At 48.7% G+C, this 23,002-nt stretch overlaps 2 protein-coding genes across 3 annotated transcripts in view; one reads left to right on the top strand and one right to left on the bottom strand.

The window, feature by feature from the left end:
* Positions 1-4,184: 4,184 nt before the first annotated feature.
* On the bottom strand, positions 4,185-5,192 carry B3GALT6 (beta-1,3-galactosyltransferase 6). The gene has a single exon (XM_027855277.1). The coding sequence runs from the start codon at positions 5,190-5,192 to the stop codon at positions 4,185-4,187; it is 1,008 nt and encodes a 335-aa protein (XP_027711078.1).
* A 416-nt stretch (positions 5,193-5,608) lies between these two features.
* SDF4 (stromal cell derived factor 4) overlaps positions 5,609-23,002 on the top strand; it is a 55,668-nt gene continuing 38,274 nt past the window's right edge. The window contains exons 1-2 of one of the 2 annotated variants that reach the window (XM_027855481.1): positions 5,609-5,753; positions 18,161-18,520. In XM_027855481.1, the coding sequence (XP_027711282.1) occupies positions 18,216-18,520 (305 nt within the window). In that variant the 5' untranslated portion in view covers positions 5,609-5,753; positions 18,161-18,215. Of the gene's footprint in view, positions 5,754-5,786; positions 5,856-18,160; positions 18,521-23,002 lie in introns of those variants that run through there. The other variant, XM_027855482.1, reaches the window with a different exon arrangement.

The following is a 23,002-nucleotide window of genomic DNA, read 5'->3' as shown; positions in this document are numbered from 1 at the left end:
GTGCAGAGGGAGGGCTTTCTAGGCTTGGGGGCCAGCCAGAGAAAAGGCCTGGAGCTGAGAGGTGGAGTACCTTGTTCCAGGAACAGCCAGGAGGCCAGTGACATTGAGGAGTATGTAGCAAGGGAGACCTGTGGTCAGATCCAGACTCAGATACTTCCTAGCTGTGTGACCCTGGGCAAGTCATTTAACCTCTGCTGGCTTCAGTTTCCTCATCCATAAAATGAGGAATATTATGTGTGTGTGTGTATACACACACTCTAGCTAGTAGTAGTAGGTGCTTAAAAATGCTTGCTGAACCATTCCTAAAATTACTTTTTATTTACTTGTGTACTACTGCTTATATTCCCCTCAGCAGAATGTAAACCCCTTGAGGGCAGGTGCTCTTTTCAGTTTTTGCCCTTATGTTCCAGTGTCCTCATACAGGACTGCTTAAGAAATGCTTGAATTGGGCCAGTCAACTAACCTTAACAATGTTAACCAGAAAACGCAGACAAGGAACTCACCACAGCAGCTAGGCGGTGCCACAGAACACAGTTTTGGGCTCGGAGGGGAAGATCTGAGTTCAAATATAACACTTACAAGCTGTGTGACCCCGGGCAAAGCCATTCATCCATCCAGCTCAATTTCCTCAATCTGTAAAATGGGTATAATAACAGCACCTACCGCCTAGGGTGGTGTGATCAAATAATACGTGTAAAGCACAAAGTAGGTGCTGTATAAATGAGCATTCCTTTCCCCAGCCCAGGGATGGGGAACCTGCAGTCTCGAGGCCACATGCAGTCCTCATTTGGCTGCACATGACCTACAGGGCCACATGTGGCCTTGATGCTGAAGATTCCCCACCCCTGCCCTAGACCCTTCATCAAATCAGCCACTATTGAGAGCATTTTAAAATGGCCAGCTTTCCAGTCTGTATAGTTCAATACATGTGCCAGTGTGAGTGGAATATTAAAGCTGCTCACACAAAAGGCCAAAGGTAAAACTTTAATAGGCTTTTAAATTCTCAAGGTAAAAAAAAAGACATTTAAATTCAAACTGAGGCAACATTCTGGTCCATAGGAAGGGGTCACCTGAGTTCAAATCCTGTTTTTTTTGAGGTGGGGCTAGGCTATATTGGCTAGGTGACTTGCCCAGGGTCACACAGCTAGTAAGTTTTAAGTGTCTGAGGCCGAATTTGAACTTGGGTCCTCCCCGACTCCAGGGCCAGTGCTCTATCCACCTCACCTCCTCCAAATCCTGCCTTTGACACCGAGTCTGGGGGATGGCCTTGAATGAGGGGGCTTGTTTCCCTCAATGTGTTTGTTTATAAAGTGGAGAGCCCACCACCCTCACAGGTTAAGGTGTGGCTCAAAGTCAAAGCAAGTCACTGAAGGGTCATACAAATGTTGGTCATTATCAACGAAACGATCCTGATACAGTGCTTTTAAGTCATTGTCCTCACTCTAAAAACCTTTTCTGCAAAACAAGGACAGGAGGAAGGAAATAGGGACTGTAGCAGATCCGACAAATGGGGTCGGATCATTTGTACGTGCCCAGCAAAAAGTCACTGAGAGCAGTTAAAATACAGAGGCGCTGGTGGTTAAGTGCTAAGGAGTGTTTACAATGGATACTGTATTTTAAAGCATGATCTTTGTAAAAAAAAGAAATATATATATATACATACATACATACATAAATGGAATAATATTCCTGCCATCTGGATGCTTGCTGTTTTATGTTTAATGTTCTTGTAACAGCCAACCAAATATCTGGTATTTGGTAACCCTAAAAGGACTTACACTGCAAGAAAAAAACCACCCAACCTATATCTCTGTGTATGTGTGTATACACACACACACACATAAAATTTCTATATCACGAAGGCCTGGGTTCAAGACTCAACACTGGCTTTGGGAGCCTGGGCAATTTGCGTTCCTTAACTCTCGGTATTCTAGGTAGGGCCAAGAATGGCCCTTGTAGACGAAGCTGCTCAGTGGGGCTCCACATTCCACCACAGCCACAGATTCAGTCCCTGTCCCTAGCTCCAGTATAGTGAGAAGGGTGATGCACAGCCAATGGGCCTTAGGAAATGAATGAGAAAGGCTTTCCCCCTTTTATTCTATCACACTTATTTCAAACAAACAGTCTTGGTAGTGAAGAAGGTCTACATCTAGGCTGATTGATGGTCACGTTCCTTTGTACCTTAACACAGTCTCAGATGTGACCAGTGACATAGACTATGGGCTGATCATTTCAACAGACACTTTGTCTTTAGCAGTCACGTCGACATCATGACCTATCTTCAGTAGCTCTCAGGCACTGAACAGGGAAATCCCTGAGTAACCTCATCAGAAAGGCAATCAGCCAATCTGGAGGAGAACCGAACAAGGCAGGCCTTGCTTCGGGAAGACCCAATGAATGCTTCTCCTAGACTTTTGGAGCTTCCAGCTTTCATACTTTGGACACAACACCTCTCATTTTACAAATGGGGAAAACGAGGTCCAGAGAGGTAAGGTCATTTGCCCATGGCCATCCCGATCACTGGTCCCAGGCCGTACCATTTGCTCTACTGGAAAAGAGGGTTTTGCAAATCTTTACATCATTCTCTTTCTTTTATGAAGAAAAAATAAAACTTGAAATCTTAAGACAACATTGTGATTGTTTTAGAATCCTCATGATTCCCAATATTTGTTTCAAAATGAAATGACTTAAACTTGGGTTATACCAAGTTTAGTAATTAATAAATTTCTCAGGTAGTATAAAACACAAAGCAAAAAATATAGTTAAATAACACAGTTCAAATAGGTTTGGCAGTGGGTTGACAAAGCCAAGGTTTGCCTTATTTTAATTACAAGGAGTAGAGTTCATTTTTCCCATTTGCCAGAGAAAAAGAAAAAGGCACCTTAGACCACTGGCCAGGGTCACCTCCTAGGAACCACTTTCTCTGTTGTTCAAAGGTAATATCGCAATGGGAAAAGGGTCTTTCCGGCATTAAGAGAACCTCAGACCCACGATAAAGAATTCAGATTCTCATCTACATGTCTGCCCACGAGCTACAAGAATAAAAGTGAATGTGGAAAAGAGATAGAAGTCCTTCTCAGTGCCTGTTCAGAGGAAGTCGCAACTATTCACTCCATCAAGGGAGCCTTAAAAGGAGAGCCTCTAACAGAAGACACATGTAAACGGTTAAGATAAACGGATGGTTCCCACATTCTTGCCAATTTAAATGGACGTGGAGCAAATTGGGATTATAAAACTCCTAACCTAAAAACAAACTGTACCCCCGTGAATTTGAAGTCTTGTTAAGACAGCTGAAGAATAAAAAGACTTTTCATTAAATACTATTCAAATACTGGGAACCTCACACTCTGCTTAAGCTCCTCACTATACATATTTATAGTATTTATAAATATATCACAGTTAAACACTGACCTGTATTTACAGTACTGCCTTCCCCCAGGGACATACCCACCAACGGCTCGTTAAATATTGTCACTCCAAAATAAAATCCAAACTGAAGTTTTACCTGCTACAACAAGTCAGATGCAAAACAACAGATTAAGGGGAGTTACAATTGCCTTGGCAAGAATACTTTTTTACTGCACGGCGTAAAAGGGGTCGAAAAGTGATTTCCTTTTCAGTCATTAAAATATTTTTTTTCCCCTCCAAGCCTCAGTTTTGTTTAGAATGAGATGAGGAAAATTTATTCAGTCCCACCCTAGAATATATACACTCTTGATTCCTTTGGCATAAATCACTAAAACAGAGGTCCATTTTGGTTACTGGTATTTTGAAGTTTGTCTCCCTTCCTAGGCAACGGGGCTGGGGAGGCTGGCCTGGCTCAGAATGAGGAGGAGAAGAGGTCATGTGACCACCGCGTGCGACTTTCAATAAGTAAACCCAGGAGATGACGGATAATCCACCACATCTTCCCGCGCAAACACCCAAGCCGGCGTCTCTCTCTCGCGGTCTGGGCCGCTCAGGGGCTGCTGCTGGCTCCAGACGCGGCTTCGGCGCAACGTGAGCTGGAGTCGGGAAGGCTCTGCGCGCTCCGGGGGGACGTCGGACGGCAGCCCGCGCGCCCCGTGGGGGGGGGCGGGGAGCTGCCTCGGCGCGTGGTCCTGGTCCTGGTCCTGGTCCTGGTCCCGCAACTGCAGCCGCCGCCGCCCAGCCTCCTCCGTCCGCTCCGCGCACGTCGGGGCGGCTCAGGGGATGCCCTCGCGGCGCCGGCAGCACTGCGACGGCGGCACGTCCCAGTCGTAGATGTAGGAGAGGCGCAGGCGCACCTCCTGCGGGCACAGGCGGCCGTCGCGGGCCAGGCTGCGCTGCTTGGCGCGCATGTCATCGGGGCTCTGCTTGTGCGTCACCAGGTACTGGTCGCTGCAGCCGCGCGAGCGGTACTCGGTGTCGAAGCGCGGGTCGTGCTCGCGGCGCACGTCGAGGGGCGCCAGCCAGGCGCCCAGCGACACGTCCTCGCTGCGCCAGCGCTGTAGCACGTCGCGGCTGCGGCTCACGAAGCGCACCAGGTCGGCCGAGAGCACGTAGCCGCCGCCCAGCGCGTAGGGCAGGTAGTGGTCGCAGAGTAGCCAGGCGGCCTCGCGCCAGCGCCCGCCCGCCTGCACGCGCCCGCGCCCCGAGAAGAAGCCCCAGTAGAGGCGGCGGCGCCGCTCCGGCTCGCGCGCGCGCAGCTCGTCGCGCAGGGCGCCCAGGCGCGCGAACGTGTCGTCGTCGGCCTTGAGCACGAAGTCGAAGGCCACGCGCTCGTCGAGCCACGCGAACATGGCCAGCACCTTGGCCGTCAGGTTCTCGTAGCCGTCGCGCAGGTGCGGCAGCAGAAGCAGGTCGCCGTGGCGCGCCTGCTCCCGCTCCAGCGCGCGCCGCTCGGCGGCCTCCAGCCCAGCCGTGCCCACCACGAAGCGCGCCCACACGTCGGCCAGCGGCCCGGGCCGCCCGGCGCCCGCCAGCCACGTGCCGCGGACCGCGCTCCGCCGCTCGGCGCCCGCAGGCGCACTCACCACCAGCACGGCCAGAAACGCGCGCTCCGCGGGCTCGCCCGCTACGGCCGGCGCATGCGCCGTGGCGGCCACGCGCCCGCCCCCTGCCGGTCCCTCGGGCGCGCACCTGGCCAGCCAGAGCAGCGCGCCTGCAAACAGCGTCAGGCCGGCCAGGGCCAGCGCCGTGCGGTGCCGGCACACGAGCCGCGGCAGGTTCATCGCGCCCTGCCGCACGCGGGGCTGCGCGCGCACCTCCTCTCCGCCGACCTCCGCGGCCTGCTCCGAGGAGGGGGCGTCCGGCGGGCAGGGGCTGGGGGCGGGGGGAGCGGGCGTCGCTATTGCGCGTGCGCGAGACGGCCTCCCGCAGCGCCTGTCATCCAGGACCGTGACGCGCCTCGCTCCCGTGGGCGGCGCTCTCCCCTCTCGGCTGCCGAGGAGAAAGTGAGAGGGGCGGGCGCGCAGACTCGTAAGGAGGCCGGCGGAGGCGTGCCTCCAGCCGAGGGCGCTGAGGTGGCAGAGCTGAGGGGCGGGGTTGGGACTGGCCCGGGTGTCATGTGATGCAGGTAGTTTCCGCCGCCCCTGGCACGTGAGAGGGGCTACGTCATCTTGGTCTCTTCCGCCCGGAGGAAAAATGGCGGCGCGCGGGCGCTATAGGCAGTACGAGACTGCGGCTGCTCGTGCCTCCCCGCCCCTTCCCTCAAGAAACATGGCGGCCGCCTGTGTGGGCTTCCGTTGACGGTGTCGCGGACTTTGCTTCTGGGCGTCTCGGGGCTCTGTGCGGTGAGTGACGCGCGCCCAGCGTGGGGCGGCCCGGACTTGGCCGGGGGGGCAGGGGGCTCGTGGGTTACCGTGTCACGGGCTGTCCGGGCTGGAGGAGTCCTGGTAGGAGCTCTCTGGCGACGGGGAGCTTACTTTCTAGTCACGGACAGTCGGATTTGTGGGGGGCTGGAGGGAACCCGGGTCACGGACTGACCGTCGGGGGGTCACGGGGTCACCGACTCTCTGGGCTGGAGGAGGGACCTTGGAGGTCAGCGTCTCGCCCCTGCCCCGAGGAGGGGTCACTTGAAGACCTTTGGCTATGGGGAGCTCACTCCCTCCCCTCAGGGCCCATCCCCTCTCCATCCTCTGACCCGCCCTGGGGTTCTCCCCTGCACACGGCTGGCCCCCGTTGGGCAGAGATCAGGCACCGTCCCTTCTGTTTCTTTGTGTCCCCCGAGTTTGGTGAGATGCCGAGCACACAGTAGGCGCCTGTAAAACCTTGTTGACTGACTAAGTGTGAGCTCTCCGTAGCTTTAGAGCTTTGGAAAGGACTTTAGATCTCATCTAGAATCCAGACCCATTCCTCCTTGTGCACGTGAGGAAGCTGAGACCCAGAGGTGGGGGGTGGTCCTGTGATCTAACCGAAAATGCTCTTCCACCAGTCGTCGTTTTGTGCTGTTTATTCACTCAGCTCAGAGATTTACTTTTATTTTGATATCTCTTAAAGACACTAATTTTTTTAGCAGGACCACAGATTTTAGAGTCAGAAGGGACCTCATGGATCTTCTAGTCCAACCCCCTGATTTTTCACTTAAGGAAACTGGTGCCCAGCGAGCTTAGTGTGGGAGCTAGTGTCAGAGCTGTAACTCTAACCTGGATCCTTTGAATCCAGGGCTTTAGGTGCTAGGGTTCAAGATACAAAGACAAACAGTTCTCCGGGAGCTGATATGCTAATGGGCTGTACCTTATGTTGATAAAGTAAGCAAAAGACAGGGTGATTTGAGGTTGGAAAGACCTTGACCAGTTGAGAGAAGGGCCAGAAAAGATTTCCTGGAGGAGACTGACCCTCCACGTAGGGTAGGGGGTTGGGGGTGTGTATTCAAAGATGTGGGGGCCTCAAAGCTGTGGCTGAGGCTGCAGTATGGAGGGGTAGGAGGTGGAGTGGAAGGTTGAGTTAGTGGAGCATCCAGTTTGGCTGGATCCGGTTGGTGGAGGAAGAGGAGGAGAGGGAAATGTGTTCTTTAAAATTAATCCTATTGCACATCTCTAAATCACTCTCAAGTTACTGTTTTGGGATTGCCTTTGGTTTTTGAATCATCTGTCTCTGCAGGTAATGGAAGGTCAGCTGTGCTTACTTTTCAACTAGATGGAACCAGAAGCAAAAGGAAGTTGGAGGTTGGGAAAGAAATCCAAACCCTTTTATAGAATCTTATCCCTTTCAATTTTTTGTTTTTTATCTGGCTTTGAAATGCAGAGTTAACAAGCAAGAAATTCCCCAGTTTTCTTCCCACCCCACTTCTCGAAAAGCTTCCTCTGTTGATGAACGGATGAAACACTGGCCTTACTCCCCTCTCCCCACCTTCCTAGGATATAGGGAGAGCTCAGTCTCTTCCCTGTGCCTATCTCTCTGCTCCCCCATCTCCCTGCTCCCCCATCTCCTCTGCCCGGGATGGGTCAGCTCATCTTGGATGCAGAGTGGTGACAGGAACGTGGGGCTGGAGAGTAGGGGATGTATGTGAAATTGGAGCCCCTATAGCTGAAGTGACTGAGTGGAGGGCTCAGGGAAGGAGCCCGCTGTCTCCAGACCCCCGAGGGATGAGTAACCATTGCCGTGCTTGCCTTTACGGACCCGAACAGGTCAACATCCTCACCACCATTGCTGTTCTGTTGCTCTGAGGGCCAGGGCCCCGGAAGAGCAGGGTCTCTTGGTGCCAAAGGCATCATTCTGTTTGGCTTGTGCAAGGACCCACTCCACGTGGACGACTCCCGCCAATGGTCATTGCCATCAGCTCCTTCTGCAGCAGGGGACTAAGCTTCCTGGGGTTCCTGAGCTGAGCTGCAGTGGTTCCAAGGCCCAGAGAATTCCCAATGGGACACTCACCTGAGCTTGGGCTTAAGCAGGCTGCTTCTCTCCCCAATTAGCTTCTTGGCAAACAGCTGTAGCTCCTCAGGGACTTCTCCGTTCTTCCATGGCTCAAGCTTGCTGACTCCTGAAGTGGCCCCTCAACCCCAGGCTTTCTGTTGCTCCCTCCCCACATCTGGTAGAAGAAGTTGGGGACTATTCCCCCCCCCCCCACGTGTTGGGTCTCAGCCTCACCCCTGGCCATCTGGAGGGAGAAAAGCCTCCCTGACCCAGGTGCTTCAGGGCTGAGCAAACAGGCACTCACTCCTTTTTTATAGAGGCATAGATAAACATGGGGCAGTTTCCTGGAGCAGCGAGAGTCTGGATTGCAAGACCCAGCTGTTGTGGCCTCCAGTGTTCCTTGATTTCCATCAGTATGAGGTGACTAAGTGGCTCAGTGGATAGAGACCTGATTTCAAAACCAGCCTCAGGCACTAAGCTGTATGACCCTGGGCAAGTCGCTTAGTCTCTGCCTCAGTTTTCTCAGCTGTAAAATGGCGGTGATAATGGCATCTACCTCCCAGGATGGTTGTGATATTTGTGAAATGAGATATTTGTAAAGTGCTTACTTAGCACAGTACCTGGCAAATAGTAGGTGATATATAAATGTTAGCTATTATTATTATATGGACTGCTGTGGGATGGTATGGAGAAAGGAGGAGGATATTGGGTATTTTCCTTAGTTCCCCTAAATCTGGAAGTCCAGGAGTGAGATGGGGACTGGAGGTCGGATTGTTAGTGAGGCCAGGGATTGAGTGGAAAGATGTTTTTTCTCTGTCCTGGTCAGAGGCTAGATTGCCTCACCTGTATAGGGTGTTATTTGTCTCTGGGCCAGCTCTTTTCTCTGGTGCAACTGCACAGATAAAAGGACCTTACTTCTCATGATCTGGATTTCAACTGCTTGTCCAAGGAAGCTGTTACCTGATCTGACCTCATCTGATTTTCTCAATTCAAATCCTACGCTGCCCTTTGTGGGGGGGGTCCTCTGGAGAGGTCTTCTGGGGCCCCTGCCGCAGCTCGCTGTGTTCAGAGTGAAGGGCCTGCCTTTTCCTCAAGCCCTCCAGCTGCCCTAGGTGGTCGTCAGGCTGGACGTCCACTACTGGGAGCCTAGGAGGAGATGCACTCATCTGTTGGGCCTTCTGCCTGTTCCTTCATCTGATGACCTCGCAACTGCCCCTGTGATAAAGGAGGCCTCGAAGGGATGACCACCTCATTTATAGTTAAACTCAAACATCAGAACAGTCAAGGGATACTTCCCCAAGGTCACAGGGCCATCAGGTATTGGACCTGGGACTAGAAACTTGATCTTACCTAGCTAAATTCAGAACTCTAGTGCAGTCCTGCTGGGCCCTCTCCTGGCTGTGTGAGCTTAGGGGTGTCCTTAGTAAGGTGGTGAGTGTGTGTGAAAGGATTTACAGAGGCCTGTGAAAGGCTTTTTGACCTTCCTGGATGAAAACTGTAGTGTGCACAGTCATCTAAGTAGTCAGCACATTCTGTTTGATCACCGCCTAGGTAGGTAGCTAGCATTGTGCAAGGTATTGCAAGTAACACAAAACAGCATCGAAGGCCCCACTCTAGAGGAAATTGTATCTGTGTGCGCTGCTGAGTGTTTGCTAATGTAAATTCGCTGTTCTTTTGAAGGGATTCTGCCTAGTTGTAGCAATGCTTTGAATAATAAATAACTCCAAAGAGTTAAATTACAGTGCATGACGACAATAGGTGCCACAAGGGAGCTTGTTTTTACTAAGACCAGTGGTGCAGATGCTGAATGCTGTGAGAGTTCAGTGGAGGAAGAGCTCAGGAAGCTGGGAGATCTGTCTTTAGGAAGTGGGACTTGATGGGCCCTGAAGGCTGGTTAGTAGAAAAGATGAGAGGAGGTCATTCAAAGGAGAGGGATGGGTGCTGATCATGGTGCAGAGGTGGGAACCGGAGAGCCGGGTTGTGGACCAGTTTGAGGAAGTTACTTTGGGTGAGGAAGAAGAGGTCAGATTAGAAAGGGAAGTCGGGGTCACATTGGTGAGACCGGCAGGCAGACACCAAGCATTTATTAAGTGCTTACTGTGTGCCAGTTACTGTGATAATAGAAACTGATGTGTAGTGCTTAAAGGGAAGGAACTAAGCATTCATGTAGTGCCTGCTCTGTGCCAGACACTGTGCTTAGCCCTTTGCAATTATTATCTCATTTTATCCTCACAACAACCCTGGGAGGTTAGTGCTATTATTACTTTGTAGATGAGGAAACTGAGGCAATTTGAGGCAGGTGGTGAAGTGGACAGAGGACTGGGTCTGGAGTTCAAATCTTGCCTCAGACACTTACTAGCAGGGTGACCCTGGGCAAATCAGTTTGACCCTGTTTGCCTCAGTTTCCTCCTTTGTAAAATGAGCTGGAGAAGGAAATGGCAAACCGCACCAGTATCTCTGCCAAGAAAACTCCAAATGGGGTCATGAAGAGTCAGAAATGACTGAAATGACTTGCCTCAGGGTCAGTGTCTGAAGTTGGATTTGAACCTGTCTTCCTCATGTGCTTGAGCACTGGGGATACAAATCCAAAACAAAAAGCCAAAAACCAATTCCTGCCCTCAAGATGCTTACATTGAAATGAACCCACAAAAGGGAGTTAAAGAATTTGAGGGAAAGGCACCCTCATGGCAACGGTGCCAAAGTCCTGAGAGAATCAGAAATTATTGATTGTCCTTCGTTCTTGAAGAGGACTATGATGTCAGGAAGGTGATGCCATGACTTGGAGGTGAATTGGATTTAAGTGAGGCAGGGCTGTGCAAAGTCGCCAGCCTCACTTTTCTCCTCTGTAGCCATCTGGGTCCAGTGGCAAGAAATAGATCAGGATGCCTGGAGATGGTCCAGGATGCAGTGGGAGACCTTGGCCTTTTTAAGCTAAAGTCTTTAACGGGTGACAGTTTGACTGAGGCAATGCCCATTCAGTGATTAAGGCTGGTTAAGAAATGGGCCAAGGAGTGGCTCCTTTTTTCTAATAAAAAAAAAATCTATCTGGTAGGAAAAGACCCTCAGGGTTTCTAGCCAAAACAGAAACAATTACTATTTACATTCACTCTGAGCCATCAGGGTCCAGACTATGACCACTAAGTGGTACTTGTGCTTAGGACCTATTGTTGGCCAATCAGTGAGAGCCAGAGTGAATTTGGTTTACTTTAAGGCATGGTCTTTGAGAAAGATATCTAGCTTGAGAAAGAAATCTAACCCCAAGATTTCTCGCTAGATTTCAGCCATCAAAATTTACGTTTCTTTGGGCAGAGCACCCACAGGTAAGGGCATGATACCCCACATGGACTGAGGGAGAGGAAGAAGGGAAGGGAGAGAGAGGAGAGGAAGGGGCTGCATTGCCCAACTGGAACTGGCCAGGTTCCCCGTGGGGCAGCTTGGATTATTTACGAGTTGTTGTTTGTACTTTGTTCTGAAGAGGACTATGACATCAGGAAGGTGATGCCATGACTTGCAAGTGAATTGGATTTAAGTGAGGGAGGGCTGTGCTCAGTCACCAGCCTTACTCTCCTCCAGAGTCATTGGAGTCCAGTGGCCAGACAGAGATCAGGACGACTGGAGATGGCCCTGCCAGAATCAGAGATGGGAAGGGGTAGAGGACTGCTGCTAACCCAGCTTCTCCCAAAAGGGAGGCCTTAGGGGAAAGCGGACTGGAGAGCTGCCTCAGGGTTTGAAAAGGTGAAGTCTGGAGAGTGAGGAGGCCCTGAGGACCTGGACTTTGGGTTAAAGGAAGAGGAAGGGAGAATGGAGGGGAGGATAAGGGGACAACATGACGTGTAGACTTGAGAGGTCTGGAGCTCAGAAGAGCCTTGGCTTCCCTGATCAGGAACCCCTTCAATGACATCCCTGACCTACAGTCCTCTGGCCTCCCTGCCCCTCAACCCCTCTCCAGCCATGTGCTCCGATTGGGGCAGCTGTTTGTTAGGGAGTCCTTGCCTAATCCGCCTCTTGGCAGCTTTCCTTACAACACCTCTAATCCCTCTTTCCTGTAATAACCCTTTAATGTACTTATTTTAACAATCAATAACTTTTATGCTTTTTAAAAAACATCAGTCATGTCCTGACATGCACTCTTTCTCATTGAATCCTTTCTTGTTAAGAGTAATTCTAGCAAATCCACGCCCCAGAGTGACTGCTTGATAATATTTACAACCTGCTCCCTCTCTCCTAGAAGGGTGCGGGCTGTTTCTTCTTTTATGGGGCCACAGACAGTCCTTAGATAGTCCTGAGAGTTGTTTTCACTTAGATCATTATGGCAGATTGTGTAGTGTGTTCTTGGTTCTGCTCTCTTTGGTCTTTCTCTATTTCTCTAAATTCTTCAAAATTGTTGTTTCTTGAGAGTAGTACATCCAGATTCCATTACTTTCATGTATCGCACAGACAAATCTTGGGCATGGATTGCATTCCAAAGTCAGGATCCCACTGAGTCAAAGACTCTTGAAAGGTCTTCTATGTAGGTGTAATTCCTGTAGGGTGGTCACGACTGGTCCTGCTTTGCCATGAATGTGAGAGGGCCGGAGGGAGCTGGCTGCAGGGGGCTGCCTGCTGACAAGGCCAGCCCGAGGCTGCCCCTCTCATTGGCTCCTCCAGCCTAAGCAGAATAAATAATTAGACTGTGGATGGCAGAGAGAGGCTAGATCCGTCCAGGACGTTGGTGTATCCCGTGTCACATAACACAGGGGCCTGCTTATATCGGCATCCACAGATGTATTTCAAGGAGGCTCTGTGAACTTGAACGGGGGAAAAAAGTTAGGTTTTTGTTTTCATTACACTACCTGAACTTCGGCATTTCCTTCAGTTATTCAGTTATGAATGTAGGCAATGGTGTTCTGAGAAGGGCTTTGCTAGGCTACCAAGGAGTCCGTGACATAAAGCCCTCATGCTCATGGAGCTGAAGAGTGGGTGGCCTCCTCTAGTTTTCAGTTGTTTCTCTGCCCCCCCCCCCCCCCCCCCCGCTTCCTGCGTGTAGTTGAAATTTACTTGAGTTAAATGCACTTATGTGGTTCCATGGAGCCATAATTTGTTTAGCCATTTCCCTGGTCAAGGAGTCACCTCTTTCATTTGCTATTTTTTTTTTTCCTCATGCTCCAGTGCTAACTGTGTGAATCCTTTTATCTTCTTGATCTCCTCAGGGGTGTGTACCTGTACCTGTGGATGGGATAGCCCACTCACAGGGTGTGAACAGCAGTTTAGGTTCTTGTATAATTCCAGATTACTGTACAGAATGGTCGACCAATCTGCAGCCCCACTCAAAAATGTGTTCATTGGTGTGCCTGTTTACCCACAGCTTGGCCAACATGAACTGTTCTGTCCTTGCATCACCTTTGACAGTTGAATATGAGGTGAAACTTCAGTTGCTTTACTTTGCATTTCCCTCCAGTGATTTGGGGCATTCTTTTTGTGATTGTTAGTAGTTTGCATTTCGTCTCTTAAAGAACTGTTTAAATCTTTTCATCACTTATCTGCTGGAGAATCAGCCCTTCAGTTGTTTAAAGGCCTCTCTCATTCTTCCCACGGGAGGGTCACCAACCTCCTCCCTGTTCTGGTGGTTTTTCTCTAGGTCATGGATCCCTGAGGGCCGAGGGCCTTCAGACGTCCCTTGTACTAGCCCAGCAATCATTTTACAGGTGATGAAATTGAGGCTTAGAGCAGTCAGATGATTTGCCAGATGTCAGAAAGCTAATAAATAGCTTGACTGATCTTCCAGTCAAGTGTATCATTCACAGAATCACTGATTTTGGGAGCTGAAAGGGACCTCGGTGGCTCTTGTGTCCAGTCCCCTCATACGAAGAATCTGATGAGGTTTAGAGGTTTAGGGGTGCTTGGACCTCAAAATCACAACACGTGGATCCTGTCCGAAAGAATTTGACCCAAACCTTCTTTCAGCCAAAGACAAGGTTTATTAGAACATCTGTCATATTGGGCAGACTCTTAAGGAGTCTGAACATTAGTGAGCTATTGGCTAGATTATAAGAATCTGAGCAGTGCCTAGATTTTAAGAATCTAAGCATCTTAATGAAGACAAGATGGACCTTATATACAGAAAGACTGCGGGAGGGATCTAGGAATGGCCAAGTAGTTTGGGGTGACTGAAGGAGGGGTCTAAGGAGGATCTGGATGGGAGTGGCCAGTAAACTGGGGTGAACAGAACTCCTGGGACCTGGACCGTGTGGCCAAGGGAGAATGGAGTGTAGCTAGGATTAAGGGTGGGAAATGGCCTGGGGCCATAGGGAGGTCCACAATGAAAGGCCGGTTAATGGGATTATAGCCTCAGGGGACTGCCAGAGATTTGGCCATGTGGGAGAGTCCAGGGTTTTTCCTTTCTGGGGCCCAGATTCCCAACCTCATCAAATCCTTGCTGTGACATCTCTAACCAGGGGGTCTCTCACTTCTTTCCCTCTTGAAGCCACACAGAACAAGTCTACTTCTCCGTGTACCATCCCTTCAGAGACTTGAAGATAGCTCTCTTCTCCTCCCTCCCACTCCCCTTGCCCTCCAGTCTTCTGCAGGCCAGACATCTCCAGTGCCTGTAATCTTCGTGTGACTTGGACTTTGTGCCCTTCCACCGCCCTCCAGCTTATTACTGCCTTTACATCTCAGTGTGTGACTCACCTGATAGAAGGTGGTGGGACTGGTGCCTCCCTCCTGGAAGGAGGGCTTCTGTTAACATAAAAATTATCCAAGGCTTTGTTGACAGGTATTGCTGCCGAGACATTTTAAAAGTGGTTTCTTTCGTGCTGAGCATAGAACACGGTACGCAAAGGCCAGTGGGTTCTGAGCAGCCTTTTCAGCAATGTTGGGTGCGTCTTAGTTACTTCAGGCAGGATGGACACTATAGGATTACACAAGGGGCGGTAAAGATTTACACCTTGTCTGTATCAGGTGTGATTGTGGACTGATCAGGAAACATCAGGGATGGAGCTAAAACTTGCAGACTAATGTTAATACCAGGGTTGGAGTGAGTGAGTTAGTCATTAAACATTTATTAAGTGCCTGCTGGGTGCCAGGTTCTGTGCTAAGTGCGGGGATACAAATACAAAAAAGACAGCCCCAGCCCTCAAGGAGTTTACCAGTTAACCAGGAAGCTGGAAGGGGGTGGCAGGTGATGCTCCTTCCTGATGTAGGGGCCTAAAGGAAAAATCCGAGGAATCCTGTAGTAGTGCAGTTGGGGTAGAGATGAGCTTCCTCCCGGCCTGGTGCCTGGGAGTGCTCACCTTCGGTATGGAGAGGCAGAAAGTCCTGTCACCAGCCAGTCATTCACCCAAGCCCAAGGGTCTGTGTGTGTGGGGGTGGGGATGGGGAAGTCTCAGCTCCGTTCCCAAGGTGTCAGCGTGTCACAAGGAAATGGTGGCGTTAAAGCTGGTACTGAAGAACCTTGTCCTCTGGATGCTCCTGGAGATGAGGGTGGCTTTTGTGGCTGCCATATGCCCCTGCTTGGCACTGCTGAGCTCACAAGCCACTGCAATTCCCAGATTTCTGTTTTTTTAGGATGGCTGTTGTTTAAGCACGCTTTGGTTCCTGACCTTGGCTCTTGGTCCTCCCAGCTTTGGGTGATCTGCATGTAGGATCAGCATGCTTGCTCTGCCTTGAGCCAAGCCATTGACAGAAGTGTGCAGCACCAGAAGGCCAAGGATGGATTCCTGGGTTACCCTGCTAGAGACCTAGGCTGCCATCAACTAATTCCTGGGGGGGGGGGGGGGGTGTGTGGGTGTGTGTGGGTGTGTGTGTGTGTGTGTGTGTGTGTGTGTGTGTGTGTGTGTGTGTGTGTGTGTGTGTGTGTGTGTGTGTGTGTGTGTGTGTTCATCGTGTTTGTTCCTTCTTCACAGGCAGAATCACTGTCAATGTTTAGAGAGTCAGGGTCGTATGTTATTTTTCTTTTGAGAACTTTTTCCAAGTTTTTCTCTCAGAGGGGAAAAGGGAGGGGACTACTGGAAGCCTGATAAATACAAGAGAGGAGGTCTGGAATAACTTATTTAGTCTGATGTTACTACTGGAGAACACAGAGATATGCCAGTCACAAAATGTATTTTTTGTCGCGCTTGGAGAAAAGGGCTTTTGAAAGAGCCTTTCCCTTACCTATAACTGCTTGGGAAACCTTTTTCATGGGAAAGATTAATGAGACTTTGGGGCTTCTTTTGAAGTTATTCTCTCTGATAGATTTAGGGATTCTAGTTGGCCCTCCTACCCTCAAATCAGTAAAATGTGAATTTTGGACCTGCTGGGCTGGAACAAAAAAGGAGGGGATGTTTTGGGTGGGTATAGAGAGAGCTAAAACCTATAGGCAGAAAGGAAGGGTAGTGAATCTTGTCACTCCCGAGTATCTCTGAATTTTTGTCTTTTGGCCTAGATTACAAGTCTCCCCAGATCTGCTGGGCTTCCAATTTTAAGCCACAAAAAAGTGAATTCGTTTAAACAGGGCTTATTCCGTGCTAGAATCACAGGATTTCAGAGATGGAAGGGACCATAGTGGTCATGTTCTCATTACATACCTTTAGTCAGAGGGCTCCCACTGCCTCCCATGTTAGAGAACTCCTGATGTGGTTACATTTTTTTTTCTGAAATGAAGCATAAATTTGCCTCTTTACAATTTCTCCCTACTGCCTTTCAGCACCAAACTGGAGGAGATTAAGTCCTGCTTTTGAGTACTTCAAAGGAGCTATGGTATCCCTGGGTCTGTGATGGACTTCCATGAATGTGGGGCCCTTCTCTATTCTGGTTGCCTTCCTGTGGATGTTCTCTAGCTTGTCAAGATGTGGTGCTCAGAAGAGCCTGCAACACCCTAGGACCAGATACAATGGGTCTGGCTTTTGCTCATTCTCCCTTTATGCAGCCTCAAGTGGCTTTGGGTTATTTTAGCAGTTCTACCCTACTGATGCATTGAGCTTGCAATCCAATAGCCCCTTGTGTTTTTCAGACCAACACCTCTCTAACTGTGCTTCCCCATCCTGATTTCTTGAGCCCAGTGTTTTTCTTTATTAAATCTCATCTTATTAGGTTCTGTGCATTGTTTGAGCCTGTCACCTTTTTTGAATCCTTACTTATTCATTGTGTTATCCAGTGATTTTGCTAGAAGCTCTTTGACTTTACCCAGCTTACTGATAAACGGGTTACATGGCCGCAGGCCACAGAGATCCTGGGTTCCTTCTGTTGGAGACTTTCCCAGCTCCTGGAGGCTGGCCCATCAGTCCATACAGAATCATCTAATTGTGCTTTCCTCTAGTCCGCATCTCTCCATTTTCCTGTCAGAGTAGCAGAAGATAAATGGAAAGAACAGAAAAATCAAAACTGAACAGTGTGTCGTGATTACTGACCAAGCCTGGCTCTAAGGATGAGAGGAGAAAATACATTCTCTTCTTGGGGGAGGTCTCAGACTTGGCTGCTCTGCTGGCCGCTTTTCTGTGGTTATTTTCCTCCTTTATTTCTTATTCTTACAAGGGCTCAGGGGCTGACCTGTCACATCCTGCCTATCTGGCCTGGTTAGGTCACCTCCACATCTGCAGAATTAGCAGGTGCTGAGAAGGGATGAACCTACATTGGGGAAGGGCTTCCTCTCCTGGGATATCCCAGTATTGAAAAACCCCCGCCCTGCCCCGGGGTCCTTATGCCTCCTGGGGGAGGGAGCCTTCTGGCTGGGAAAGGAGAATTATATAAAAATAAAATATATCACTATAATTAAAAACCCCCCAACAACGTAACAGTGCAAGATACTTTTATCAAGTGGTTTGTTAAAATTTGGATGAATCATATTTATGTTATTCCCCGGATATACCAATTTAGTAACCCTGTCACAGAATGAAATCAAATTAGTCTGGTATGACTGTTTGCCCAGGCTAGAGGTGCAGTGGCCTCACATAGGCCTGACACCCCCCTCCCCCAAGCTCATAGGCACCTAAGCTCTAACTGCCCCCATTTTTCTAGCCTGGCCGTGTTTGCCCCCCAGTCATCCTGGCTCCCAGGGGCTCACCGGGTCAGTGTTGGATGTAGGGTGGACTCCCATTCCACTGTAGCCTGAGTGCTGCTTGGGACTCCAGTGACCGCCTAGCCTCAGCCTCCCCAGCAGCAGGGATTGTGGGCATGTGCCACCAGGCTGTTTTCTGGGTGTTCCCATTATCATGAAAGCTGACTCCTCAGGTGACAAAATACATTTGTCCTTTGGAGGCGCATACTTGGGCTTCGAGGTGGGTCTGTTAATGGGTCTCTAGTTGACTGAGGCCCCCCTAGGGGAGGCCAGAGTCAGCTGTCCTTGGGGACTTCGGAGAGCTTTACTCTCTCGTTTTTATTTTGGCAGCTCATTGGATCCTTCCTTGAAGATACTGGAGCTCCTGTTAAAGAGCCCGAAGAAAATGGTGTCCAAGCAGGCCTTCCTCTGCAGCCTGGGCTCCATCTACTTGTCTCTGCTCTTCGTTTTCCTCCTCATGGATGTTTACGCCAGGCCTGCGAACAATTCGGCCTTGAAGGAGAAGGGGATGGACAAGGACGAGAACGAGATTCTGCCCCGAGACCACCTGAACGGCGTCAAGATGGAGATGGATGGGCACCTCAACAAAGACTTTCATCAGGAGGTCTTTTTGGGGAAGGAGATGGAGGAATTTGATGAAGATTCAGAACCACGAAGAAACAGAAAAAAACTCATGGCAATCTTTGCAAAGTAAGTCAGAAGTAGGCGGTGTGGTTCACCTGCTTCTGAGTGTTTGCTGTGGCCATCGGGAGTTATTGGGCTTTTTAGGAGAAAGAGCTGCAGGCTCGGAGTCAGGAGACCCCGGAATGAATCCTGCCTCTGACGATTCTGGGTTGTGTGACCTCAGTGGGTCGTACGTGTCACTGCTGAGCATCGGGGTCCTTCCTCTTCTGTAAAATGGGCGTGCTTGCACTCCTGGTCCCAGTAGTTCTTGGGGTGGTGAGGAGTGAGGATTGCAAGCATTAGAGTGCTATCATGACAGGTCATGAATCCCCATCTTGTGACGGTCAGATCACTGCCTCACAGGCAAACTTACTCAGTTTCAGGGTGTGTTTGCTATGTAATGCCTTAAATATTAATTAGGCACTTAGAGTGTTTAGGCCACTGTGCTAAGCACTAGAGGTACAAAGTGAAAAGCAAGTCAGCCCTTTCTTGGGGGATGAAACATTTATCTGGAAAAATAATAGTGATGCACCCGCTGTGTGCTAGGAACTGTACTAAGCTCTTTTACGAATGTTATCTCATTTGATCCTCACAGTAACCCTGGGAGGGAGGTGCTATTATATCTCCATTTTATAGAAGAGGAAACTGAGGCAAAAGTGACTTGCCTTGGGTCACGCAGCTAGTAAGTTCCCAAGGCACAATTTGAATTCAGGTCCTTCCTGATTCCAGGCCCAGAATTGTATCCATTGCCCTCCCTAGTTGCCTCTTAATAGAATTGATAAGTATAATGCAGAGTAATTTGAGGAGAGAACCATAGCCAGTGAATCGTATCTGAGCTATGCTTAGAAGGGGAAGAGATGTGGAGAGCAGGGGGCGTAGCTAGCTTGTGGGGCTTCACAGAGGCGGGGGTAAAATGTCGAGTTTGGGGAATAGCTGCTCATCCACTTTGGCTCAAACGCAGAGTGTTTTTATTCCGTGAAATAAGGCTGGAAAGGCCATTTGGAGCCAGACTCTGGAAGGCAGTGAATTCTAGGCCCAGGAGTTGATGATATCTTATCCTACAGGGAAGGGGAGCCAGTAAAATTTTGAGCAGGGAAGCAAACCTTTATTTAGCACCTACTTTGTGTAAGCACTGTGCTAAGCACTGGGGATGCAAAAAGAGATATAAGACAGTCCCAGCCCTCCATCAGCTTATAGTCTAACAGGAGGAGACCACAAGCAAACAAACAGTATAAACAAGCTGTGTAAACAGTCCCAGGCCTTCAGGAATCATGACGAGTGCTGTGATCGAAGGGGCAGGCTTCAGGGGAGACACAGGGGATTGAGCATAGTTAGAAGGGTTAGCCCGGTAAGGAAGAGGGCCATTACTTCTGCAAGGCTGGAGCTAAGAGGTGAGCGCCTGGATAGTCTAGAAGGGGAGCCGAGGGAGGGCATTTTCTCAGTAAAGAAGGAGGCGAGGCCGTTTAGCCTCCATAGTGGGGATTATAGGGGTTGGTTTGGTTTGGGAGCCCCACGGCCCTTAATAAATCTTTACTGAGATTGTGGAGGGAGGTTGGGTAACTTCTTGGGCTTTGGGGAGAGTGATAATCTTATCCCAGAAGATTCAAAGGATCGATTGCCGAGCTCAGCTGATTTAGGGAACTGATTTCCTAGTGGACATGATCCATTAGCATTTAGCAGTTTGAGATTAGGAGCAGCTTCTGGCAGCTGCTGGCAGTGCCAGAGGGGGAGGGCTGGCACTCTGGGTGGCTTGACAAGGACAAACTTAAGCTCAGGGAATGCTGTGGAGTTTCACTCACTAGTTCTAGGGTCAGGATTGTAAGGAAAGAGAGTGAGGTGATGGATGAGGGGATGGATAGATGGAGAAGTGAGCTAAAGTGAGGGTATGGCACATGGAGTCTTAATGAATACTTATTGACTCAGGAGGATTTCTGAGGTCCAGTTGATCTCTTTATGCTATTTGTACAAGTTGAGAGCAGGAGCTATTTTTTCTTTTTTTTTTTTTTCTTTTTTTCTTCTCATTTGAGAGCCTTGGCCTCATATTTCACTGAAATATTCTTCTCCCATCACCTTTCTTGCCAAGGCAGATCCTCTACTTGCCCACATGACTCCATTCCATTCTGCCTTTTCTAGATTGTTTCTTACTGTCATCCTCACTTTCTCACTCTTTTTCAAACTCTCCCTGTCTGCTGCCTGCCAACATGCCTGGGTCTCCCCATCCATCCCCACATCTCTTCTCCTTTTGGTGGCTAAACTCCCCAAGAAGGCCACATATCATTGGTGTCTCCACTTCCTTTCCTCTCACTTCTTAATTATCCTCTGACCTCATTCAACCAAAACTGCTCTCTCCAAAGTTACCAGTGATCACTTTTAAAAATTTAAAAATATACATATTTTAAGAAGCCAAGATCTACCTTATTATCCTCCTGCCCCAACCCTACCCCTCTTAAATGAGAACACAAGAAAAACAAACGCTGCTATAAACATGTGTAGGTGATCAAAACAAACTTCTACATTGACCTTGCCTAAAAAATATTTGTCCCATTCTGCATTCTGAGTCTTTCACCTCTATCAGGAGCTGGGTGTGTGTTTCATCATTAGTTCTCTGGAATCTTGGTTGGTTATTATTCTGATATGAGTTTAATAGTATTCCATCACATTATAAACCATAATTTGTACATCCATTGTCCAGCTTACAGGCACCTTCTCAGATTCCCATTCTTTGTCACCTCAAAAAGAGCTATAAATATTTTTATACATCCTTAGAGCTTGCTTTGCTTAGAACTAATCCATCCCTTAATATACCCTCTCTCTAATTCCCTCTGTGCTCCTATTTCCTTGTTGAGTGAAATGTACTTCTGTACCCAACTCTGTGTGTGTGTGTGTGTGTGTGTATGTGTATGTGTGTACGTATTCTTCCCTCCTTTGACCAATTTAGATGAGAGTGAAGTTCATATATCAGCAGTTTCTACCCCTCCTCTTTGTATAAATGTCTACTTGTGTACCCAAATTATGTGAGATAATTTTCCCTAACCTTCTTCCTTCCTGCCCCTCAGCATTTTCCTCTTCCCTCCTTTTCATTCTTAAGATCATCAAGGCATAACAGAACTACTCCTAGGCCTTGTCTAATTGGACTCCCTCTGTGGACCCTGAAGATGATAGGGATCAGAGGAGAGACATGTATCATCTACCCATATTTGAATGTAAGAAATTTATCCTTGTTAAGTCCTTTATTTCTGTTTTTTTTAAAAATAATTTTCTTCCCTCCAGTGTTTGAATTTCAAAGCTTCTACACAGCTCTGGTGTTTTTATCAGGAATGCTTGGAAGTCCTGTACTTCATTAAAAGTTCTTTTTTTCCCCTTATAACATTATACACAGTTTTGCTGGGTAAGTTATTCTTGGCTGTAAGCCTACATCGTTGCCTTCTGGGATATCATATTCCAAATTCTCTGCTCCTTCATAGTGGTGGTTGCTAAATTGTACGTGATGCTGACTGGGGCATCTTGGTGCTTGAATTCTTTCTTTCTGGCTGCTTGTATTATTATTATTATTATTATTATTATTAATTAATTAATTAATTTATCTATTTGGAATCCTTGGATCTTTCTGGGAGTTTTCCTGGGAGTTTTCATTTTGGCATTTTTTTTCAGAAGATGACTGATGGATTCTTTCTGTTTACACTTTGCCCTCTGGTTCTCAGAGATCTAGGCAGTTTTCCTTTAAAATTTCTTGAAATATTCTGTCTAGACTTCTTTTTTGGTCTTGACCTTTGGATTGTCACATGATCCCTCTTTTTTTTGGTCCTTAATTTTTTCCCCTCAGTCTGTTTTCTAAGTCAGTTGTTACTGATGTAATGTTTTCTTCTGTTCTCCCCCAGGCTTTTGATTTTATTTTAGTATTTCTTCTTGCCTCATGAAGTTGTTGGCTTCTGTTTGGACCATTCTGATTTTCGGAGAATTTATGGCTCGGGCAGGTTTCTACCTCTTCTGCCGAGCCGAGCTGTCAATTCCCTTTCTAATCCTTTCTTCCGTAGTTCCCCCTCCCCTAGTCGGTAGACTGCAGTGGCTCTGTGTTCTCTGTTTGACTTTTAGATGCCATTCATAAGCTGGGCATTCCTCCCTTTCCAGTCTTCTTTCCTTTCCACGTGCTCTACCGTCCAGTGACACAGGCCCTCCTGGCTGTTCCTCAGACAAGATCCTCCCTCTCCCAGCTTGGGACGTTTCCCTGGCTATCCCCAAGGCCTGGGATGCTTTCCCTCCTCATCTCTGCCTCCTGGCCTCTGAAGTTTCAGCTCAGATCCCACCTTCTACAGCAGTAGAATCAACCTCAAATAGAAGCAAGAGCTGCTAAACCACATATAAAGATTCCTTTGGGCTCATAGCAACTTAGAAAACACATATTAACGTGTTATTTATGTTTTGTTTTATTTTTGTATTTTATTAAATCTTTTCCAGTTTCATTTTAGTCTGGTTCAGGCTGTATGCCCATCCCCTTTAGTGCTGTCTTTT

Source organism: Vombatus ursinus, unplaced genomic scaffold (assembly GCF_900497805.2).
Source record: "Vombatus ursinus unplaced genomic scaffold, bare-nosed wombat genome assembly UNPS02010822.1, whole genome shotgun sequence".
Lineage (NCBI taxonomy): Eukaryota > Metazoa > Chordata > Mammalia > Diprotodontia > Vombatidae > Vombatus > Vombatus ursinus.
Note: the sequence above shows the minus strand (reverse complement) of the source record. Positions and strands in the feature narration are given on the sequence as shown.

Coding starts and splice junctions, on each gene's coding strand:
- B3GALT6 (XM_027855277.1), bottom strand. CDS start 5,192: ATGAACCTGCCGCGGCTCGTGTGCCGGCACCGCACGGCGCTGGCCCTG.